Source organism: Anopheles arabiensis, chromosome 3 (assembly GCF_016920715.1).
Source record: "Anopheles arabiensis isolate DONGOLA chromosome 3, AaraD3, whole genome shotgun sequence".
In the NCBI taxonomy this organism is placed as follows: Eukaryota; Metazoa; Arthropoda; class Insecta; order Diptera; family Culicidae; genus Anopheles; species Anopheles arabiensis.
Genome location: NC_053518.1, coordinates 55,542,044 through 55,561,534, shown reverse-complemented (window position 1 = coordinate 55,561,534; position 19,491 = coordinate 55,542,044). Strand labels below are relative to the sequence as shown.

The following is a 19,491-nucleotide window of genomic DNA, read 5'->3' as shown; positions in this document are numbered from 1 at the left end:
TAATACATGAAGTTGTAAGAGATGAATACGTAAGAAAAATATTAAGTGAGTTCAGTAAATCGCGACCGATAATGACTGGCCACGCAATTCCAGGTAATATAATAAAAGAGTGTCGAACGGAATGATTCTTAAATCGGATAGTACAATCGATCTTTCCTCGAGAATAAAGTGGTCCCTTAATCATAGTGCAGTATTCGGTAGCGGAAAGAGGTCCTAGCATCTTAACTGGTACTATCGTGTCGCTAATGAAGCTCACAGGACTTCCTGTGTCGAGAAGGGAACGAACGCAGGGAAGGGTGGTACGCTTAGCAGAAGGGTGGAAAAATGTCAAACTCACCTCTTGATTTGTGGCGAGAGCTTCGTCCGAACTAGTATTGCCCTCGACAGTGGCGTTGGCCCGACGTTCAGGGCAGTTACGGTAGACGTGTCCAGTCTGGAAACAACGAAAACATCCGCCGGGTGGGCGCTTAGGTCGCGGGCACGCGTTCTGAAGGTGTCCGAATCGGGAGCAGTTGAAGCAGCGGATGGGTTCCTGCGATGGGCGGGGCCGTTCCATACAGCTGTTCGTTGTGGCCCGGGCATCAGCGGAAGGGGGCTGGGTGGTGCAAAGATGACGGCAAGATTCGAAAAGTTTCAATTTCTTCCGGAAGTCGTTCATCGTAAGAGGCATGAAATGCAGACTCGACGTAATTGACGGGCTTCCCAAGCCGTCGATGACGATCGGGATCAGTTCTGAATCGGCGATACTGGCTTGGTCTGCGATGCGCTGCATGTCAAACAAGTAGTGCAGGGCGGATTCCTGGGGCCGCAATCGACGGTTACGGAGTTGGCAATAAACGGACTCGGGCGTAGCAACGACGTGAAGATTGTCGATCAACTCTTTCTTCAACTCATCATAAGTGGTGACAACAAGTTCTTTTGCGACGTTAGCGGCTGTGCCGGTGAGAAGCCGAAGGGTGAAGAAAAATTTATCTGCATCGCGCACTCGGTAAAGTGCGAAGAGACGCTCCAAGTCGCGGAACCAACGGATGACATTGGGGTTCTTATCGGCGTCGAGTGGCTCGATGAAAGCTTCAAAGTCCTTTACGCAAAGGGCGGCTGGCTGCTGTGTTTCAAGTTGGTGCACCTTTTGGCGTAATTCAGCAAGCTGCTGCTGCTGTCGCAGCTTCTCAAATTGGGCCTCGATGTCGTCAGGGCCGCGGGGAAAGGCAGCGGCCATACCATGGGCAGAAGGAAGGGCGGAAACGGCATCAGTGGTATTTTGCATCGAAGCGGCAGTGTTCGCAACATTTTCGTGATGCGCAAAATCGTCGTCGCCATTGTAATCTGGAAGGCACAAAATGGCGGCATCTTGGTGGTTTGCACAAGCGGGAGCCGGTGTCGTCGCTGAGGTAGTGGGCGACGCCGCACGGGGGGAACGAGCGACCGGCTCGTGGGAGGCATAAAGCTGTCGGAATTGTGTGACGGTAGCGGAATCCGGCACGTCGACACCGGTCTCGATAAGCGCCCGACGAAGTACTTTTTTCCTCAGCATGATGGAAAATGGCGTTGTGTCATACACACACGTACACAGGTACACACGGATACAGGCTGTTAGGCGGCTTGCAGGCGGTTTTGCAGGCGATTTTTGTTGGTAATCCCACTTCTGAGATGTAACGACCAAGCGTTTTACGGTTGGCAGAAGGTTAATTGGTCGTTTTAATAAGATTTAGCACAATTCGGAAGAGCACACAAATAATTATACGCAGAAGTCAGTGGCTTACGTCTGTTCAGTTCAATGTCGCGCCAAGAAGAGAGCTTTATTCTATGACAGTTCATCTAGCACACCGGGTGCTCCAGCGGTCAAGGTATAATGCGTTTATACCGCTGCGTTTGGGGTTCGGGTTGAGTGCACAGTGGGCGATATTAGTCCGGACGTTACACTAGGGAACTGTGTTGTTGTTATCCAGTAATCTTCAAGTCATCATTTTAATCCAAGAACTGGCTGTCACTTAAGTTTTTTTTGCTTCTTTCTTCGTGCTACGCCTGAGTAAAACCACATACTATTTCTGCGAGATACTGTTTAAACTTGAAGGCATACGAGATTTTTCTATGGAACAAACTATCTAATTGCGTGTTGATGTATTGAGGAGGAAGAACACTATAAGCCCATCTGATATATACACTCACTTTTTTTTAGATTCTGAAATCAGTTGTCAAATTAAATGGGACGAGACCACCTGGTCATACACTCAGGGTGGCCACTCATCCGGGAAAACCAGGAAAACCGGAAATTAGCCGGGAATTTTATTTTTCCGGGAAAAACCGGGAAAACCCGGGAAATTCTCCAAAAAAACCGGGAAATTATCACAAACTTTTGCTATCACTGTTTACCATCGTACTAAGTGCATTTTCAATTAATGTTGAAATATGTTTTGTATATTGTTCCCAACTTACCACAGGCCAGCAACATCACACCTATGTGTAAGGACAACATTTTCCGTTTCTCACATATGGTATTATATAATACCATATGTGCAATATATGTACTATACTTTTCATTCGCATTGGTGCAATACTTACGTTCACCGATATTGGCTCTTGCATATTTCGGGTGTGGTGTGCCTATTCGTTCTACCTTGCACTCATCTTTTGTTATTCAACTCTCGTGAAGTTGCGGTCATGTCGAATTTAACGGTGGATTTAGTGGGCGATCCCAATTTTTGAACATAACTGATAATTTTTGTCCTTTTAAGCAATTTTAAGGTTACCCAATCACACATCGCCTGTACATTGGCATTTTGCATTTTGGTTTCGGGCCTCTACCTTCATTCCTCCCGGGTGACTGGGTTCCCACACTGGCACTGATGGTTGAGGTGGCGTCGCTTCTGCAGTCCTATCGTTGTTCCTTTGTTTTGTTATCACATAAAGTACACTTCTCGTAAAACATATTCAAGAAAGTGTCCCAAAATTAAGAAACCCACTGAAATCTCCTGTATCTATTCGTGAGGTCTATCTTCAGCGACGTGCGGGTAACAGCAAAATGAATGGCTGCTATTTAACAGGTATGCTTTTCGCAGATTTCGCAGATTTGTATGCTTTTTTCAGTGGTTGGTTGGTCCATGACTTCCGGTTTACCTTTTTTAAGGTTGTGTGATGACATTTGTTAATCAACAATTGATAGCAGATGAAAAATATCTATGCCACGGGGTCTTTACACGTTATTGTCATGATGGTAAACCACCAAAAAGCAATGTTTGTAAAGCTGTTTTTTTCATTGTTTCATCAGTATTTTGCTCATATAAAACTTCCGAAAATATACAGAAATTCATATTTAAATAGCTTAAGATCCATAGTAGCCAAATTAGATCCACAAACGAGTGCACGATTGAAATTTTGTTTGTACAAATTTGATAGAAATTATGCCAAAAATGGTTCTCAAATGTGTTGTCACACCTCTAGATTGGATATTAAATAGTTGAATAATTCACTAATCACTTTTATGCAGTTTTTATGACAAGTTTCCAACTTTCCCGTAATGCCCGTGTTTACTTACCATCCTCTAGATAAAGATTTTTGAAAACGTATGATATAACAATTTGGAAATAAAGTATCGATAAAACCGGCACACGAAGCATAGTGAACCGGGAAAACTCCAAAAATTCCGTGAAAAACCGGGAAAAACCCGGGAATTTAAAATCCTGATTCGAGTGGCCACCCTGTACACTTTGGTCAAATATATACAACTCGGATGAGGAATACTGTTCCACTGACAGGTTGAATTTAAATTTAATCTTGTTTTCTAAACAAACGCAAGGTGTGAAATTTAGAAATATCTTTGAATCCGGGTACCGTGATCTCGAGGACGTGGTACCGTGATCTCGAAAAGGTACCGTGATCTCGAGGACTACCTTTAATTGTAAATAATGAGAGATCTTTTCCTAGTGAACGATGTAACTGATCATTTTGATATGAAGGGACCGTTGAAATTACACCACGAGTTAACTCGAGTTAAACATAGTTGAAGAGTTAAACACTCAGTATGATCTAATTTCTTCTTCTTCTTCTTCTTCTTCTTCTTTACCACAACAACCGTTGTCCGTAAAGGCCTTTACCACTAGTGGGCTTGTCTTTCAGTGACTGATTGATTACCCATAGCAAAATAATCAGTCCTACGTGCACGGTTCATTCGGGGCTTGAATCTATGGTGGATATAATTTTAAGTTTTGGGAGTTAACGACCGTACCACGCGTCCGACATAATCTGTTATCGGTTAGAAAATTATCATTTTACCGGAATCATTTCTTTTTTGCAATTCGGTATGGCGTCTTACAAAACATTTATAAAAATGTAGTATGAATATGATACAATATTTGATTCCATTCTCGTGTGTCTGATCTTACATTAACTATCTGGAAATATACTAATATTGTAAAATAGTGTAGCCAATAAGAAATATATAGAAATACAATAAAAGTGACTAACTTACAAAATATGGTTAATAATATGGCTGGGGAGGAATAAAAGAATAAAGAACGATTAAACGAAATTGTTGTGTTGAAGGATGCTGAAATTGTGAAGTTATAAAACAATACAGAGAAATTATTTTACTCCAACAAGCTCCATACTTCTTTGTAGGCAATGCATATAATTTAGTGATATAGAGCCTACATTGTTGCCGCGTGGAGTCGCTGGAAATGTATGAAATTCACAACAAAGTCAATTAAATTTTACTATAATAAAGTAGTATGATCAGCATATGGGCACAATTGCACTAATTTTAAAAGTCCAATACGTTGACTTTGGAATACGTAAAGTCTTGTAATAAATCATAACCGCTGTTTAAATGGATGGTTATTTCATAAAAATTAATACAAATAAAATCTTAGTCTAAACCATTCGTCTCATAAATTGTTTGGAACCAAGTTTAAAGAAAACATGGCTTCAATTCAATAAGTAGGTGAGTTACTTACGCGATATAGTGCGTGCGAGAGTTTATATTCTCTCATCAGCTGCACTTTCGTTTTCATGAGCACTCATCGAATAATTTTCCCCACGTGCTCACCGTTCAACCCCAAGTTGGGGAGCCGGTGAGTAGCAATGAGTTAGTTTTGTGTGTGCCATGAGTTCTCGCGGCACGTTGAGTGCTTGCGCTTGTTGGTGTCTGTCTGGCATCGAACAAGATCGTATTTCAGTTCAATTTTCCGTTTCATGATGCGCACATAGTTGGTAGCGCTACGCAACATTTCGGGAAGCGTATATGAAAATCAGTAGAAGCTTGCAAGGAATCGTTTAAAAGTGATAAACGTCAACTGGGTCAACTGGTATTCTCTTGTGATTATGTGTACGTAACCAACAGTGGAAGGAGTCAGTCGTGCTATGATTGAAAGAAACAGTGATCATACATTCTAGCAGCACGCCAGAAAAGGATTTAGTGATTATGAAATGTAAATTACAGCATCTTAAACTCGATCAGCAGAACATTTTTCTTATTGAAGGCAGTTAATTGATTTCAAACAGCTTGTTGTGGAAAGCTTTTGCTCGACTGTCATTGTGGTTCAAGCTGGAATGTATGGAAAATATCCTCAATTTCCATGGTGCGAATCACTACTCGAATCCTGCAGAGCCAGTACTTGGTTGCCAGCAGGAAAAGTATGAGAGAAGCGAAAAGTGTGTGTGTGTGCGAGGGCTTCAAAGTGCGGTTGCATAGATGGTACACCGTAGAGAGAGTATTTCCTCGCTCTTATTTTAGGAAGTACGGGTTTCATTTCTAAAGGATACACGAGACAAACTATTCGAGTGTCGCCCGTTGTAAAACGAGGGTCGATCCGAAGAACGATTAAACCTAACCCACCAAAAAGCTTCCAATGGGGGATCCTTAGGATGCAGCATTCATTTTCACTTTTTGATCATCGTTTTTTCGTTAATTGTGCACAAAGTAAATGTTTGTGTTTCGACAATTCAGTGCGTGTTCTACAAAGTTTTCCTCGCCAGACTTCAGCTCAAGCGAATTATGCTGTATACGTTCCCGATACCGAAAAATGTATAGTGTGTTTATTCGCTGTATGCAAGTTTCGATGTGATAGAAAGGAAAATAAGAAAAAAAGATTAATCTCGAACATATCAAACGAAAAATGCCAGTGAAATGGAGAATAATCTTTAATATTCGTGCTTTCCTTTCGTTTTATAAAGGAAGTACACGAGTGAAACATGAGTGAAATAATCCGAAATAACATGAGTGTTAAAATAATCATAAATGTGAAAATATTCAGTTCCAGTTCTATAAAAGATGAAGAATTGTATCGATTTGAACCAATCTCACGCCATTGTGCCGCTGTGGAATTTAATAGATCATTTTGTGACTCTCCTAGTTCGGGTGTGTAGTTGTGAGCACAAAAATAGCTATGTATGAAATGTCAGATATCTGCGAATGCGTCTGTGTGCACAATCCTAACGCAACGATCTGACAGTTCCAAATGCTAGAGAGAAAATATCCTCCGAGAAAACTTCCAAAACTGAAGTAAATTGAGCGAAGCTTTGAAATCGTGCCGAAAAAACAGACACCAAAACTCCCAGTTCGTTTAACATTCCAGATGAATTAGATGCTTTGTATTTAAACAGTTCATTTGGATTTTGCAAAATATAGTATAAAAAATGGCATACAGCGCAGATCTATTCAGGTATATGGATAGTGTAAATGGAAAATATACGTAAACAATAACGTAAAAGATGAGATATAGTTGAATGGAAAGAGGTATAGAGCTATTGTGTAATAATCTACAGGGTGAAAGTGTCTAACAGAACCTGAATCTTCTATTCTAACTAATTGAATAATACTTTTTGCCACATCCAGTCAATTTGAGTAGATATTGCGGGAAATTCAAACCCGTTCACAAAATTGCTCGCGTATAATTATTAACAATCCCACTCAAATAGGGCGGGCCAATACAGGATTGAAGAGCTCTCCTTCAAATTCCTTGTGCGCAGTAAACATCTTTATTTGCTCAAATAACTTTTTGCGAAAATTTAAATGTCGTTTTCTTTCTTTAATAATATTATACATTACGATAATCGGCGATGAACTGCATATGGATTGTGTAAATCATGCAGGTATGCAAGTCGCCAAAACAAAAATAGTTCAAGCTGGTCTAATAGTGACTAAAAAATCTCTGTCAAGAGGAGAGGCGTTATAAACATCACTACGAATTACCGATATCAATATATAAAACCCTTAAAAAATAAAAGGTGTGTGAATGCATTGTGACATTGGAAAAACAAGATTATTTTGTCGTAAGGACTTCAGTCCAGCATATGTTTTGTGTGTGTCTGTGCAATGAGCAATCAATGACTTTGCCAAAGAGCCATTAATATACAGTGATGTATTTATAACAAATTTCAATGTGAGATGAAAGCTGGAGACCATATCAAAATTACAAAATGCGAATGTTAGATTGTTGTATTAAAAAGGTGTGAAAACAAGAATATGTGCTTAGCCGGGACACAAACCATTACCAAGCTAAAAAGAATTCGGCATTTTCTACTCTCTCTCGAGAGCTTTTTTCGGAAGAAGTCATAAACACTAAGCCATCGAATATTTACTGAAAAATGTTGTTACCTACGTGTTTTATTTTGATTAAAAAGTGAAGAACGAAACATGTGAAATTAAGGCTATATTTATTGCAAAATATAAATTGTGCGATCGATAACATAATTACCTCTGGGATCTGTGATATCAATATTAGTTTTTTGCTCGGTTATAATATAATTCAATGTGACCCATTCTATTTAATGTTGTTGACAAAGTTATGCTTGTGAATTCCGTCTATTTACGTAGTAAATCTACTAAAGTTGTCAGTGAAAACCAGATTGTACAGGATTTAAGCTGTAGTGCAGTGTTCGATTGATTTTTTTTAAATAATGTGAATGAAGTGCTAGTTATTCAACGCTACCAACCTTTGATTAGTTTTGTTAGTTTTAACATCACGCTCTACCAACAATGGTACTCCCATTCTGTTGCACAAAATACTAGTTCAGCGTTTGGATTACTTGATGTTGCAGAAATAATACATTGTCCGTCATGTGTTATAAATTATGCATCAAAGTGGCGCTCGTACTTAATTAGCTTTATACGCAAATGGTATTAGCGGATCGAGTGACCTATAAGACTTAGAGAAAAACTAATTGCTGATCTTCATGGTGAAGGTATGTATTATAAACAGCTTTTTATACATGTTTGCTATATTTTTTAGTATGAAAAACATATTTTTTACTAACTATATTTTTGTTTTCACGTTTGGTCTTTTTGTTATCATGCATTTTACCAAAGAGTTTTTAAACCGTATATTAGATCCCCCGAGATGACAATCTGTAATTATTTTACTCCTTTTATTTTTCCTCCAAAGTGGGTATGGAGTTAACGTAATTAGGACTGCCAGCGCCGTAGTGGAAACATCTGGAAAAGTTTGGTTGCTTGATATTCCATATAAAACAAAATTTGTTGCCAATTTTTTCTATATGAAGTTTTACGCACATGAGCTGTCAAACGGCGGCGCAGGCATCCCCAATACAGTGAAACGCCGTTTATACGTGTACCTTTTATTCGGTCATTCGGATAATCCGTGCTGTTGAAAAATGACAGTTTAATAGAAAGGTGACATGGTGGAGTATTTGAAAACCATTTTCAGAGCGCATTGTCATAACAAAAAACTCAAAATGCGTCTACAACGTCTCAATAGACTCAAACTAAGTCTATATGAGCCCGTATAACTTTCCGCTGTAGTTAAAACACAGATTTCTTTATTGAAACTGTTATTGATTAACATATGAAAAAAAGTTAGATCTCAGTATTTTTTAACTAATTCTTTTTATTTTTTATATAATAGTTGATCTAGGCCTGGCTTAGCCATTGATGCTTATGTCTTACGTCTTATGAGCTTATGTCTTATAATAAGCTATCCAAGGCTTGATACGTTTTCTTTTTTGTACAAATTCTTTTGTACATGGAGCATAAACCATAAGAGTTTTAAACTTATGACGAACATATTTTAAGGTCGTACAACTTGACGACTGTACCAAAAGATCCGATATTTTTTTAATTAAATATTTGAAGCAATTTTAAATTATTTCACGCCAGAAACATAACATGACAGTATGTTTTCTAATAGATATAATATAAGATCATCAAGCGGCATGATTATCCTCGTCATATTAGACGATATGGATTTTCAGTCCCTTGATATTCGGCTATGGTATAGTTTTGTCAATCAATACAATACGGAATACGGAATAATTGTAAGGGTTTTGATAACCCTTATTTATCTCAATACCTTGGTTGCTCTGCATACCTTCATAATACGACTGCACACATGAATGGTTTGATGTAAATGGAAAGGAAAGCAAAACAAATTAGAGCAAACCGTTCTGACCGATTTTCTCCTACGGAATCGTTTGTGTTTCGCTCCAACAAACGGCGGTCATCATTTATCCCACCCCAGCAATTAATTCAGTCGCTCTTCGCTTCAACCTAAAACACAGTAAAGATCGATGCGATGTCAATTCCTACACAACTGTTTTCGCCTCTCTCACAAAAATCGTATATAGTTGGTCCCTACCGATCGTCCCAACGACTTGGGCTGTATTTTCGATAATCAACACCCGAGTGAATATGCGTTACCACCGATAGCCGATGGGTGCGACGTAACCTCTGTTGTTTTTTTTACATTTGTATGTAGGGTATAGGATGATCGTGTGGTAAACCAAAACTCTGAATGACAAGGCTCAGTAAAACCGCCTTGTTCAGCGTGATTTTGCGTGGATTATCAGCAAAAGGGAATGAAGACGATGAAGATGAGGTATTTGATGTGGGTTAAAAATACAAAGAAAACAGAAATGCTCAATCCTGAGCAAAAGCGTATCGGGAAAACAAGCGAAGTCGCCGAACGAAGGGAGAGAGTACGGAGCATTCGGTCCGTGTGTTGCTGTAGAAGCGAGAAAGCGGCTAAACCGGCGAACAAGAAGCAGTGGAAACAGCTTTTACATTACTGACCTATATTTGGCCGTACGCACTCATACCCGCGCAAAGCAGACGCACACACAGAGCTGGCACAGCGCGCTTAGCTCGTTCAAAACTTAGCTCGTTCACGTGGATGGAAAGAGAAAATGAAATAAGCGAAGAAATTAAAAGCGTGCACAATTGAAGGAAAATACAAACCGCCCATAATGTTCATTTACACAAGAACGCGCCAAAATGTGCACATTTGCAAGCGCTAGTATTTTTTTTCGAGCCCATAATAGTGTTGTCTACTTGACTGCAGTGTCAATGCAAAAAAAACCAGCATTAGCGCAATAATGGCAAACATGCCAAAGAGGTGGGTGGGGAGAGCCGAGAGGGCCACGCAGCGCAAGGTGTGACGGCAAACGAATGAAACTTGGTACGAGTCGACGACCGACCGAGATCAAACTCCCCCCTAGTACGCTCACTGATGTGCAGGCGATACTCACGCGCATTGAGTGGGGTTATGGTTTTCGCTGTGACCTGATTTGCCTCGTGCGCTCAGCGCACAAACGAACATTACGCCATCCTCTTTCGCCACAACGGCAAGTTGCTTAGGTTAGGTCTTCCAACTCGCGCTACCCTATTGGAGCTCACGCTTCTTACCCCACCTCGGTTAGCCGGCACTCGCCTGCAGCCGTGCTGCCTATTTTGCTTGTTTGTAGCGGCAGCACCCTTTGAGTGCAATCCGCATGCAGTGTGGACAGCGAGTGAAATAGTATGCACCCGATATTGCCATATAGTGGTGTTCCAGAAGGGTTGTAGGTGAATGAAAACAAGCTCACCAAATCAATCCATACTCCGCCACTCTTTATCTAGGCCACTGAGCGTGAAATAATCACACACACACACACACACACACACACACACACACACACACACACACACACACAAATGCAAAAAGCGTCTGTTGGCTTATGGGCCATATAACGCACGGCAATACGCGAATGCGTAACACGAAATCAAAGCCACGTGGAGAGCCCAAATGGCGAAAGAGGCCTCTAGGTGCCACTCATTTCGTGCATTAATGATCGCAGCTTCCACCACAGTTTTTCACAAGAAAGATTGTGAAGTAGGTGAAATAAAGCTGAAAAGTCGGTCTGAAGCTGATAGTTGCGGTTGAATGGATAAATGATGCCATGGAAGAGTGGCGTTCGCAACGATTGTGGGCGACTTCTCCGACATTGGAGAAAATGCGTCAGATTATGACAGGTCAAAATACAAACGCGATCTTACCGGTCGCGAGCGCGGTGCATTATGTAATGATGTGTCGAACAAATTGGAAACCATTTTGCTGCTGCTTGTCCGACTGCTTTGCCGTGTGCCGTTTTCTAAGTTTCTCTATTTCTCTTTCTGAAGTTCTGTTTTCATCATTCGCAGTGGTGACATAGGAGCTCGACACCAAAAGAGTAAGAAGGAAAATAAATGCATATCGACCGAGAGATAGAGATAGAAAAAGAGAAAGGGAGGATAATAGATAGAGTAAAAGAGAGGATGTGTGAGAGAGAAACGGTTTGATGTGTTGAAAATGATTGTAGCAGCCGTGGGAGTTTGCGATAAAAACTTCTGGTTCTACAACTATTAGTGAAACCGAGAGTGTACAAGAGAAAAAAGGCAGAGTGAGAAATACATATATTTAGAGAAGGAAAGAAGGGCGACGAACGATACAGAAATAGAGAGAGAGAGAGAGACAAAGAGAAATGTGCAAGTATGGCGAGCCTTCGAGCTGCCACGAGACTCTCCTACTTCTTTGGCTCCTGTACTTTGGAGCATTGCATATTTCAACCCATGCTGGTATAGCATTTTACAAAGGTGTTTTCGTTCAGACCTGTCATCGTTTCTAGCGACCTTTTACAAATCATTCAGCGCATAAACCCACACACACACATACACACATTACATAACTTATAACAAGCGCTTATAGCGGCCATCGATATAGGAGGAATCGTTCAAAACCCCTCCATGTTTCGATGTGTTTTTATTATCTCTTTTCCTCCCACTGTCTTTCGTTTGTTGTCTGCAGGCAAGTGGCGCTGGATCGTTGACCTCATTTTGCCAGACGTTCAGTCGCAGCCACCAGTGGTGTAAGAAGCACGAATTGTCGTCTGGTCATAGGAAATCGACGATGTTTAGATTACATATTTGAAGCAGCAGGTGTTAGGAGAAAAACTTAACTATTCAGGTTGATAACTCGCTCAACATGATAACTATTTTAAAAGAAAAAGATGTAGTTAGCTGCAATGTAGTTAGCTGTAAATGTTTCTATACTAGCCACTCGTTATAAGCTTTGTTGTTACTTGTAAAAATTTACATAATCATAGTAACTCGACCAGGCGGATCAAATCTGTCTGAGTAGTAGTAGTAATAAGATTAACTAGTACTTACTGTTACATAATATATTATTTTCAGCTTGAAAATAAATCAACGGGCTCAACCTTTATCTTTCTTCATTTTGTAGAAGAATTAATAGCTTTGCTCTGTTTAAATGTTTCACTTAGATAATAATGTGAAAATTGAAACATAAATTGGTTTGAAAATTGTCTAACAAAAACCTAATTTTCGGAAAAAAAAATCCAAATTGGCAATGATTTTAATTTTTCTATTATGTGCACGCTTATACATTACATTACGCTAAATGGTATGCGTAGTTTAAAATAGGCAGCGTTTTAAGGCCGGGCTACATTGATCGTACTCGCAAGCGTAATTTCGATTTTCACTAGCGCATCTGGCGGCGGCTGGTGGAAGCTTTTTTTGGTCGTCAAGGGAATGGTCGTGTTGGATCTCAAAGTTAATTCGTTTTTTCACCGTTTTTTGATGCGAAAACTGCTGAAATACTTGCACATCATATTTATCTATAAATTACAAAGCTTCTCCAGTCCAGTTAAAGTAAAAAACATAACGTATTTTCTGAAGCGGCTCCAAATTGTTTGGCAAAATGCTTCGGTCATCCGCCGCCAGGAGCGCTAGTGAAAATCAAAATTACACCAGAGAGTACGATCAATGTAGCCCGGCCTTTAGACCACAAATTACTAGGCGTCTCCATAAATTCAAGAAACGAGACGCTCTCTTTCATTGCTCATATTCGGCTGGTCCTTAAAAACCAACAAATCGTTGAGTGTAATCATTAGAATCTTCTCCAGGCTCGGTAACGATGACCAGGCTGTAAAGTGTAGCTGCACGTCACTTTCTCTGAGGGTTTTAACGGGTTCTTCGGGTCGAAAAAATGTCCCAAAGCATTCGCCAAGGTGTATGTCGAAAAAGTCGTTATAATATACAGTATACAACCGATGTTGACGAGTCAAAATCTATGAGACTGTTTTTTTTAATAATGTTTTTTAAATAACATAATGTTCGTTTAATGCATTAAGGCCGGGCTACATTGATCGTACTCCTGAGTGTAATTTCGATTTTCACTAGCGCACCTGGCGGCGGCTGGTGGAAGCTTTTTTGGTCATCAAGGGAATGGTCGTGCCAGATCTCAAATTTGAGTTGTTTTTTCACCGTTTTTTGATGCGAAAACGGCTGAAATACTTGCACAACATATTCATCTATCAATTACAAAGCTTTTCCAGTCCAGTTAAGGTAAAAAACATGGAAAAATAACATATTTTCTGAAGCGGCTACAAATTGTTCGGCAAAATGCTTCTGTCAGCCGCCGCCAGATGCGCTAGGGAATATAAAAATTACGCTTGCGAGTACGATCAATGTAGCCCGGCCTTTAAAGTACATTTTTTGCAGAAATCGTTTACACTAGAGCTCTCCAACCTTTTTAGGGTTGCAGACAACTTTTAGTATTTACTGCGGCCCACATCTATTGAGAGCATACACTTCGTAGACATAATCAAATTTTTGCTCATAAATATGTTTAAATCTTATTCTAGACATGCCTGTTGAAAATTGAATCTTGTTTGTAAGAAAAAATCATAACCTGTATAGTAATAAGCTGTTATTGTTGAAAAATAAATTGTTTGGCGGACCACGTCTGTTAAGGTCACGGTCCATAGAATAAAGATTACTGGTTTATACGTTAGAAATTTTTAAGTTTGGGTAGTTAAGAATCTTCAGAAATGTGTATGTAACCATTATCAGTGAGAAATAAAAAAAAATCTGAGATTCTTCTAAATAACAGCTCAAAATTAATCAAAAAAAAATTATTTTCATAAAACTATTCATCTCTGTTATTCAGATGTTTTCTATATATATAGCTTATATATATATACATAAGCTGCCCCGAAAATCTTTGTTATTCCCAAGTAACTTTGTCTTTGCTTGTTTGGGATATTTACATGGGTAACACAGTGTGTCAAAGTGCTGTATACAACAAAACAATCCTGCTCAATGGGAGTTGAAAAATTGCTATTGAATTAAGTGTAACATCTGAAAACCTAATCTCATGCCACCATAAGGTATGTGCAAAATTTCGTTAAAAATTATGGCAACCAACGCCGAAATTCATATATATAAAAGATATAAGACATATATATATATATATATATATATATATATATATATATATATATATATATATATATATATAAATCTCGTGTCACGGTGTTTGTTGCGAGCAACTTCCGAAACGGAATTGGATCATTTCCAACGAAACTTTGCACACACCTTATGGAGGTTTGAGAATAGGTTTTTAGACTTAAAAATCGCTCAGATGTTACACTTAACATAAGTTAATAATGCTTTTCTAACTCCCATACAAAGAGCAGGATTGTTGTTGTGTTGTAACAGCACTTTGACATTTGGTGTGAGGTGCCTGGTGGTTTACACTCGATGATCGGATTCTGAGGGGATACAACTATCCCAAGTAACAAAGCAATAATGGAATATTTTAGTTTTTTTTTTATAAAAACTCAGTTTGTCGGGGCAGCTAGTATATATATATATATATAGATATATATATATATATATATATATATATATATATATATATATATATATATATATATATATATATATATATATATATATATATATATATATATATATATATATATATATATATATTATACCAACAAACGTTGAAAACATAAATCATTTGTTCTTAACCTTGAACTACAAATGAGTTCTGGTATCCAAAATAAACCAGTTCATGTCATCTAAAATTCCAAAAATAACCCATTCACAAAACTATCTCAACTGTGTACGAAACCACTCTATCCATTGCAACATATACAAACATACCCCCACTGCTGACTTTGAAAAGCACCATCGGGACTTTGGATGGCAGGGAGTAACAGAAAAGAAAAGTAACGAAACCACTACCATCAGCTGTTTTCAGTATGCAATGCATGCGATGCTGCAGGCACACAGGCGATATCACGAACTGCAAAGTGCCTGCTCACACTAGCGGTGAAAAATGTGCACGTCTATAATCGTTCATTTGGCGAATCGCTCAAACAGGTTTTGACCATGTAGTTGTAAAAGTGCACGAGTCAAAACATCATGACGTCACCGTAATGAACATTGCCTAAGAGATCGAGCACTCGATACCGAGCCGGCTTCGAGTGTAGCACGATACATTCTAACATAGCTAAAATGAGTGCTGCACATGCAAACTCCCAGAGTGGGGAATTGAGTAACTCAGTAGTGCTACGCAACTGTGTGATATATAAATGATGCTGCCATTTTTGACTCTCCGCTTTCGTTCGCACAACACACTGATTGAAGGTTCGTTGACCTCATTTGGGTATTTTTTGCGTTCATTCTTTGATAAGTTCTTACCAATCTGTCTTATCTTATTCGAAGGGTATTGTAGTAGCTTTGAATTTATTGTCTTCCTTTTCATTTCATAATTTAATTAGGTATTGTATCGTTGAATACAAATTGATAATATATTGTAAATATTAAATGATAATATAAATTGCTTTGTTTTGATATAACAAACCATACAAACACTTGTAAATTTGTAAATGCACAAATAAATATTCAGAAGTTTTGTTAACTATAATTGACGAATAAGAGAAAGTGGTGTTACGGTATTATCATATTTTTTTTATATTTTGTTTCTGCCATTGTAACTGGGACAACCGGGAACCTCCGGGAGAAAGCCTGTGATATGCCAACGATCAGTTCCGGACCGTAGGGATAAAAAAGAGAGTGGTACATCACTATCATACTACACGTACGACGGGTACGAGGCTGTTGGTTATTTCGCAAAACTTGCGATTATTCAGGGCGTGACGCTCATCACCGATGAGATCTTCTCGCAGACCTCTAGGCACAGATTGTGGATATGGACAGTTTTGTTGTTGGGGATCTATATAATATATATGTATATATACATATTATATATTATTATTATTGTATATATATATATATATATATATATATATATATATATATATACATATATATATATATATATATATATATATATATATATATATATATATATATATATATATATATATATATATATATATATATATATATATATATGTATATATATGTAATTCCTTTAATTAATTTAATTCCTTTATTTATTAAAAAATTCCCACAATTATACATGAAAAGTACCTTTAATTATTAAAACCATCAAAATATAGTATATTATTATTACACATACAAATATGTGAAAAAAATGAATAAAGTTGAGCTAATTTCAAGGAGATAGTTTTTTATGATTAGAATGGAACTCGTTAGGAATATTTACTGATAACTAGTAATAATCATCATTGGTGTTACCACTTACAGTGAAGAAATCATCTTAGAGTGTGGCAAACAGTTTTACTCTCGTTTCAATCCGGTATTACCCCTCCCCTATCAACGGGTAGCTGGCTCCATAAGTCTGGAGATTTAGGGCTCGAGCCATTCTCGGCTTGTTTCTCTGCACACAGCTGTAGAAACCGGTTTGTCATATTCACACGCACAGACACCGTTTTCTGGCATCCATTTGCGCAAACGCGCGAGGCCTACAGGCAGACGGCAGCTTAACTCACTTTCGCTCCATTCATTCAACGAGCGTTGTAGTAAACCTCAGTGAACACTCCGGTCAGCCTAGATGACGCTGTGGCGTCACGATCGTGTCCCTCACACATATATTTTGCCGTGGTCGACCGTCTTAGCGCTCTCTTTCAGTTTTCTATTCGGATACACTTAGATAAGCCACATCGGATCTATTCAACGGTCTGGAACATTTTCCCCTGTTGACCAGTGTCTTTTCACTACTCTGCTGTTATTTTGCTCTTGCAGACAGCAATACCGCAGTCCATTAGCCTACAGATAGCCCTGTGTCTTGCTTTACGCCAATGAGTATTAGATTGCCGCATGATGGATTGAACAAAGAACACAGCTCGTCCCGGTGTATAACGTCACGATGAGTTCGTTCACAGAATACTACAGTGAGTTTTGGATTCTGATCGTCATAAAGATGTGTGTGTGGGTTTTTAATATGTGTTTCATGTCGCAAAGTGGGTAAACATTTGTTCGCACTATAATGCACTAGGAGAGGCAGAACGAGATACAATCTATGGGCAAAAGTGATCGTACAATGACACAGAGATGGTAGGCAAGAGCGAGAGAAATTGACCTTATTTTCTATTTCTGTGCTCACATGCTTCAACAAGTATTCAGTGCTGTTTTAACTGCACGTTATGTTTTCATCCTGCACCGGTCCTTTTGCTTTTATGTGGATCTTTGATTTGTCAAAACAATGAATTTGTTCTTGTGAATTATCACCATAATCAATTGAATATGTGAATTTGGAAAATTAAAATCACGAAAAAATGCGTTGAAAACAAAAGCGAAGCTTAATAAAAGAAAATATTATCACTATTAAATTTCTATTTAAACTGAAGCATGCAAATGAAAAATACATCAAAAGCGCATAAAACACGGCGGAACTTTTAACGTAGTAGCTCTTTGCTAATTTAAATAATTTCATCAAATTTTAAAAATCCGACATCGTGTCCCGAACATCAATTATCCCTCTGGCATCATATAATATTCATGCTCATTTCAACTGCAATGGGTTGTTGGAATGAATCCGGAGACGATTAATTAGTGTAATTGTGTAGAGCACTGCCAAATCCTTCTTACTTTTTTGGTTGCCATTTGGAATACGAAGAAAAACGTTTTATTTTGTTTTTTTTTCAGGATGCCTTGTTTAACAGGTAAAGTCAGTTTATGTGTAAATATTTGAAGTTATCATGATTGGTTTTATTTGTATTTGACCATCCTACACAAATCATAAGTCTTAATGAAGGGACATTTTGACCTGAATAAAATAGAAAAGGGTTAAGATGAATAAGAAATGATTTATTTTCCTTTGGGTAATGCGCCTCGACGTAATTGAATGATATACTGTGAAATGGTAACGATTAGATGACCAATGCTTGACGGTTTGCGTTTATGTTTGCAAATGAGCAAAGGTTTTTCAGTGTTATTATTTTTTTTTTCTTTTCAAAGTTGAAATACTTTTGCTAGTTCTGTATCTGTCATTTGACGATGCTTACATGTATTTGAAGTAACGCGAGTCAATAAGCAAACAGTCATTTTGTTGTTGAAAGATGACTCATTTCTACTAAACCATAAACGAATATAAATTCCTAGCATAATACCCAACGACAGCGAGAAGAAAGTATTTTAAATTACTCTGTTTGGAAAATACATGTTATGAAAATGGTAAAGGACCGTCACACAACCTATCTCAACACTTTTATATAAAATTTTAATTTTAGAAATAAATGTAGACTGTTTATTCCATATGTTATTTAAAACATGAATTGAATGAATTTCATGGTTTTCGGTCAAAATACATAATGCTTCATGTTTTTTTGCTGGTTTGTTTTATCCAGTAAATGAATATATGATATTATTTTACTTTTTAAATAAATGTTCATGAAACATTAGACAAAAAGGCAATTTATTTTCAATTGGACAATTGATGTACATTTTCTAATTAAACTTTAAAATTAAGGAACCCTTATATCTACGAATCCACGTATTTCAGGGACTTCTATTCCAGGCAACTGGGCTACAAGGGTAGCCAGCGACTTTAGAGGTTTATAACTTTTAAATGTGAAATCCAACATTGGGACCCTTTCCGTTTTAAGTTCGTTGGCTGAAATTTCAGCCTGTCAGCTGTTTGGATTGTATAGCAGTTTTCGAGCAGCTATCTAAGTCGGTATAATATACAGGTGGGCTTATCCCAAGATGTATGAATTTAAAGGGTGATTTTTATCGCTTCTGTTTCTGAATAAAGATTTTAAGAGTGTTTCGTGTATTTGTCAAGCCTCCAGAAAGCTAGTTTGAGCAAAAGTTTTTACCCGTTCTGGCAAAATGTGATGTTCGAATTTGGTTATAAAAACATGCTATGAAACCACCTAGACTACATACACTTTGATTCTATATTCCATCACCTGATCTCTTTTATGCAACTTGGGTTAAATGTTTGTAAATGTAAATGTACTCGAATCTAATTCTAGCTTTGAACCTAGAATAATCTAGACTGA

At 38.1% G+C, this 19,491-nt stretch overlaps 2 protein-coding genes across 10 annotated transcripts in view; one reads left to right on the top strand and one right to left on the bottom strand.

The window, feature by feature from the left end:
* LOC120904153 lies at positions 1-1,915 on the bottom strand. Its single transcript, XM_040313953.1, has 2 exons — positions 338-1,915; positions 1-264 (listed from the first exon to the last, which is right to left on the bottom strand). The coding sequence occupies exons 1-2, from the start codon at positions 1,532-1,534 to the stop codon at positions 253-255; spliced, it is 1,209 nt and encodes a 402-aa protein (XP_040169887.1). The 5' UTR covers positions 1,535-1,915; the 3' UTR covers positions 1-252.
* Positions 1,916-5,176: 3,261 nt separating this feature from the next.
* Positions 5,177-19,491, top strand: part of LOC120901955 (ikaros family zinc finger protein-like) — a 73,272-nt gene continuing 58,957 nt past the window's right edge. The window contains exons 1-2 of one of the 9 annotated variants that reach the window (XM_040310343.1): positions 5,177-5,303; positions 7,814-8,181. The gene's annotated coding sequence lies outside the window, so the exon portion shown is untranslated. The other 8 variants (XM_040310339.1, XM_040310344.1, XM_040310336.1 and 5 more) reach the window with 8 other exon arrangements.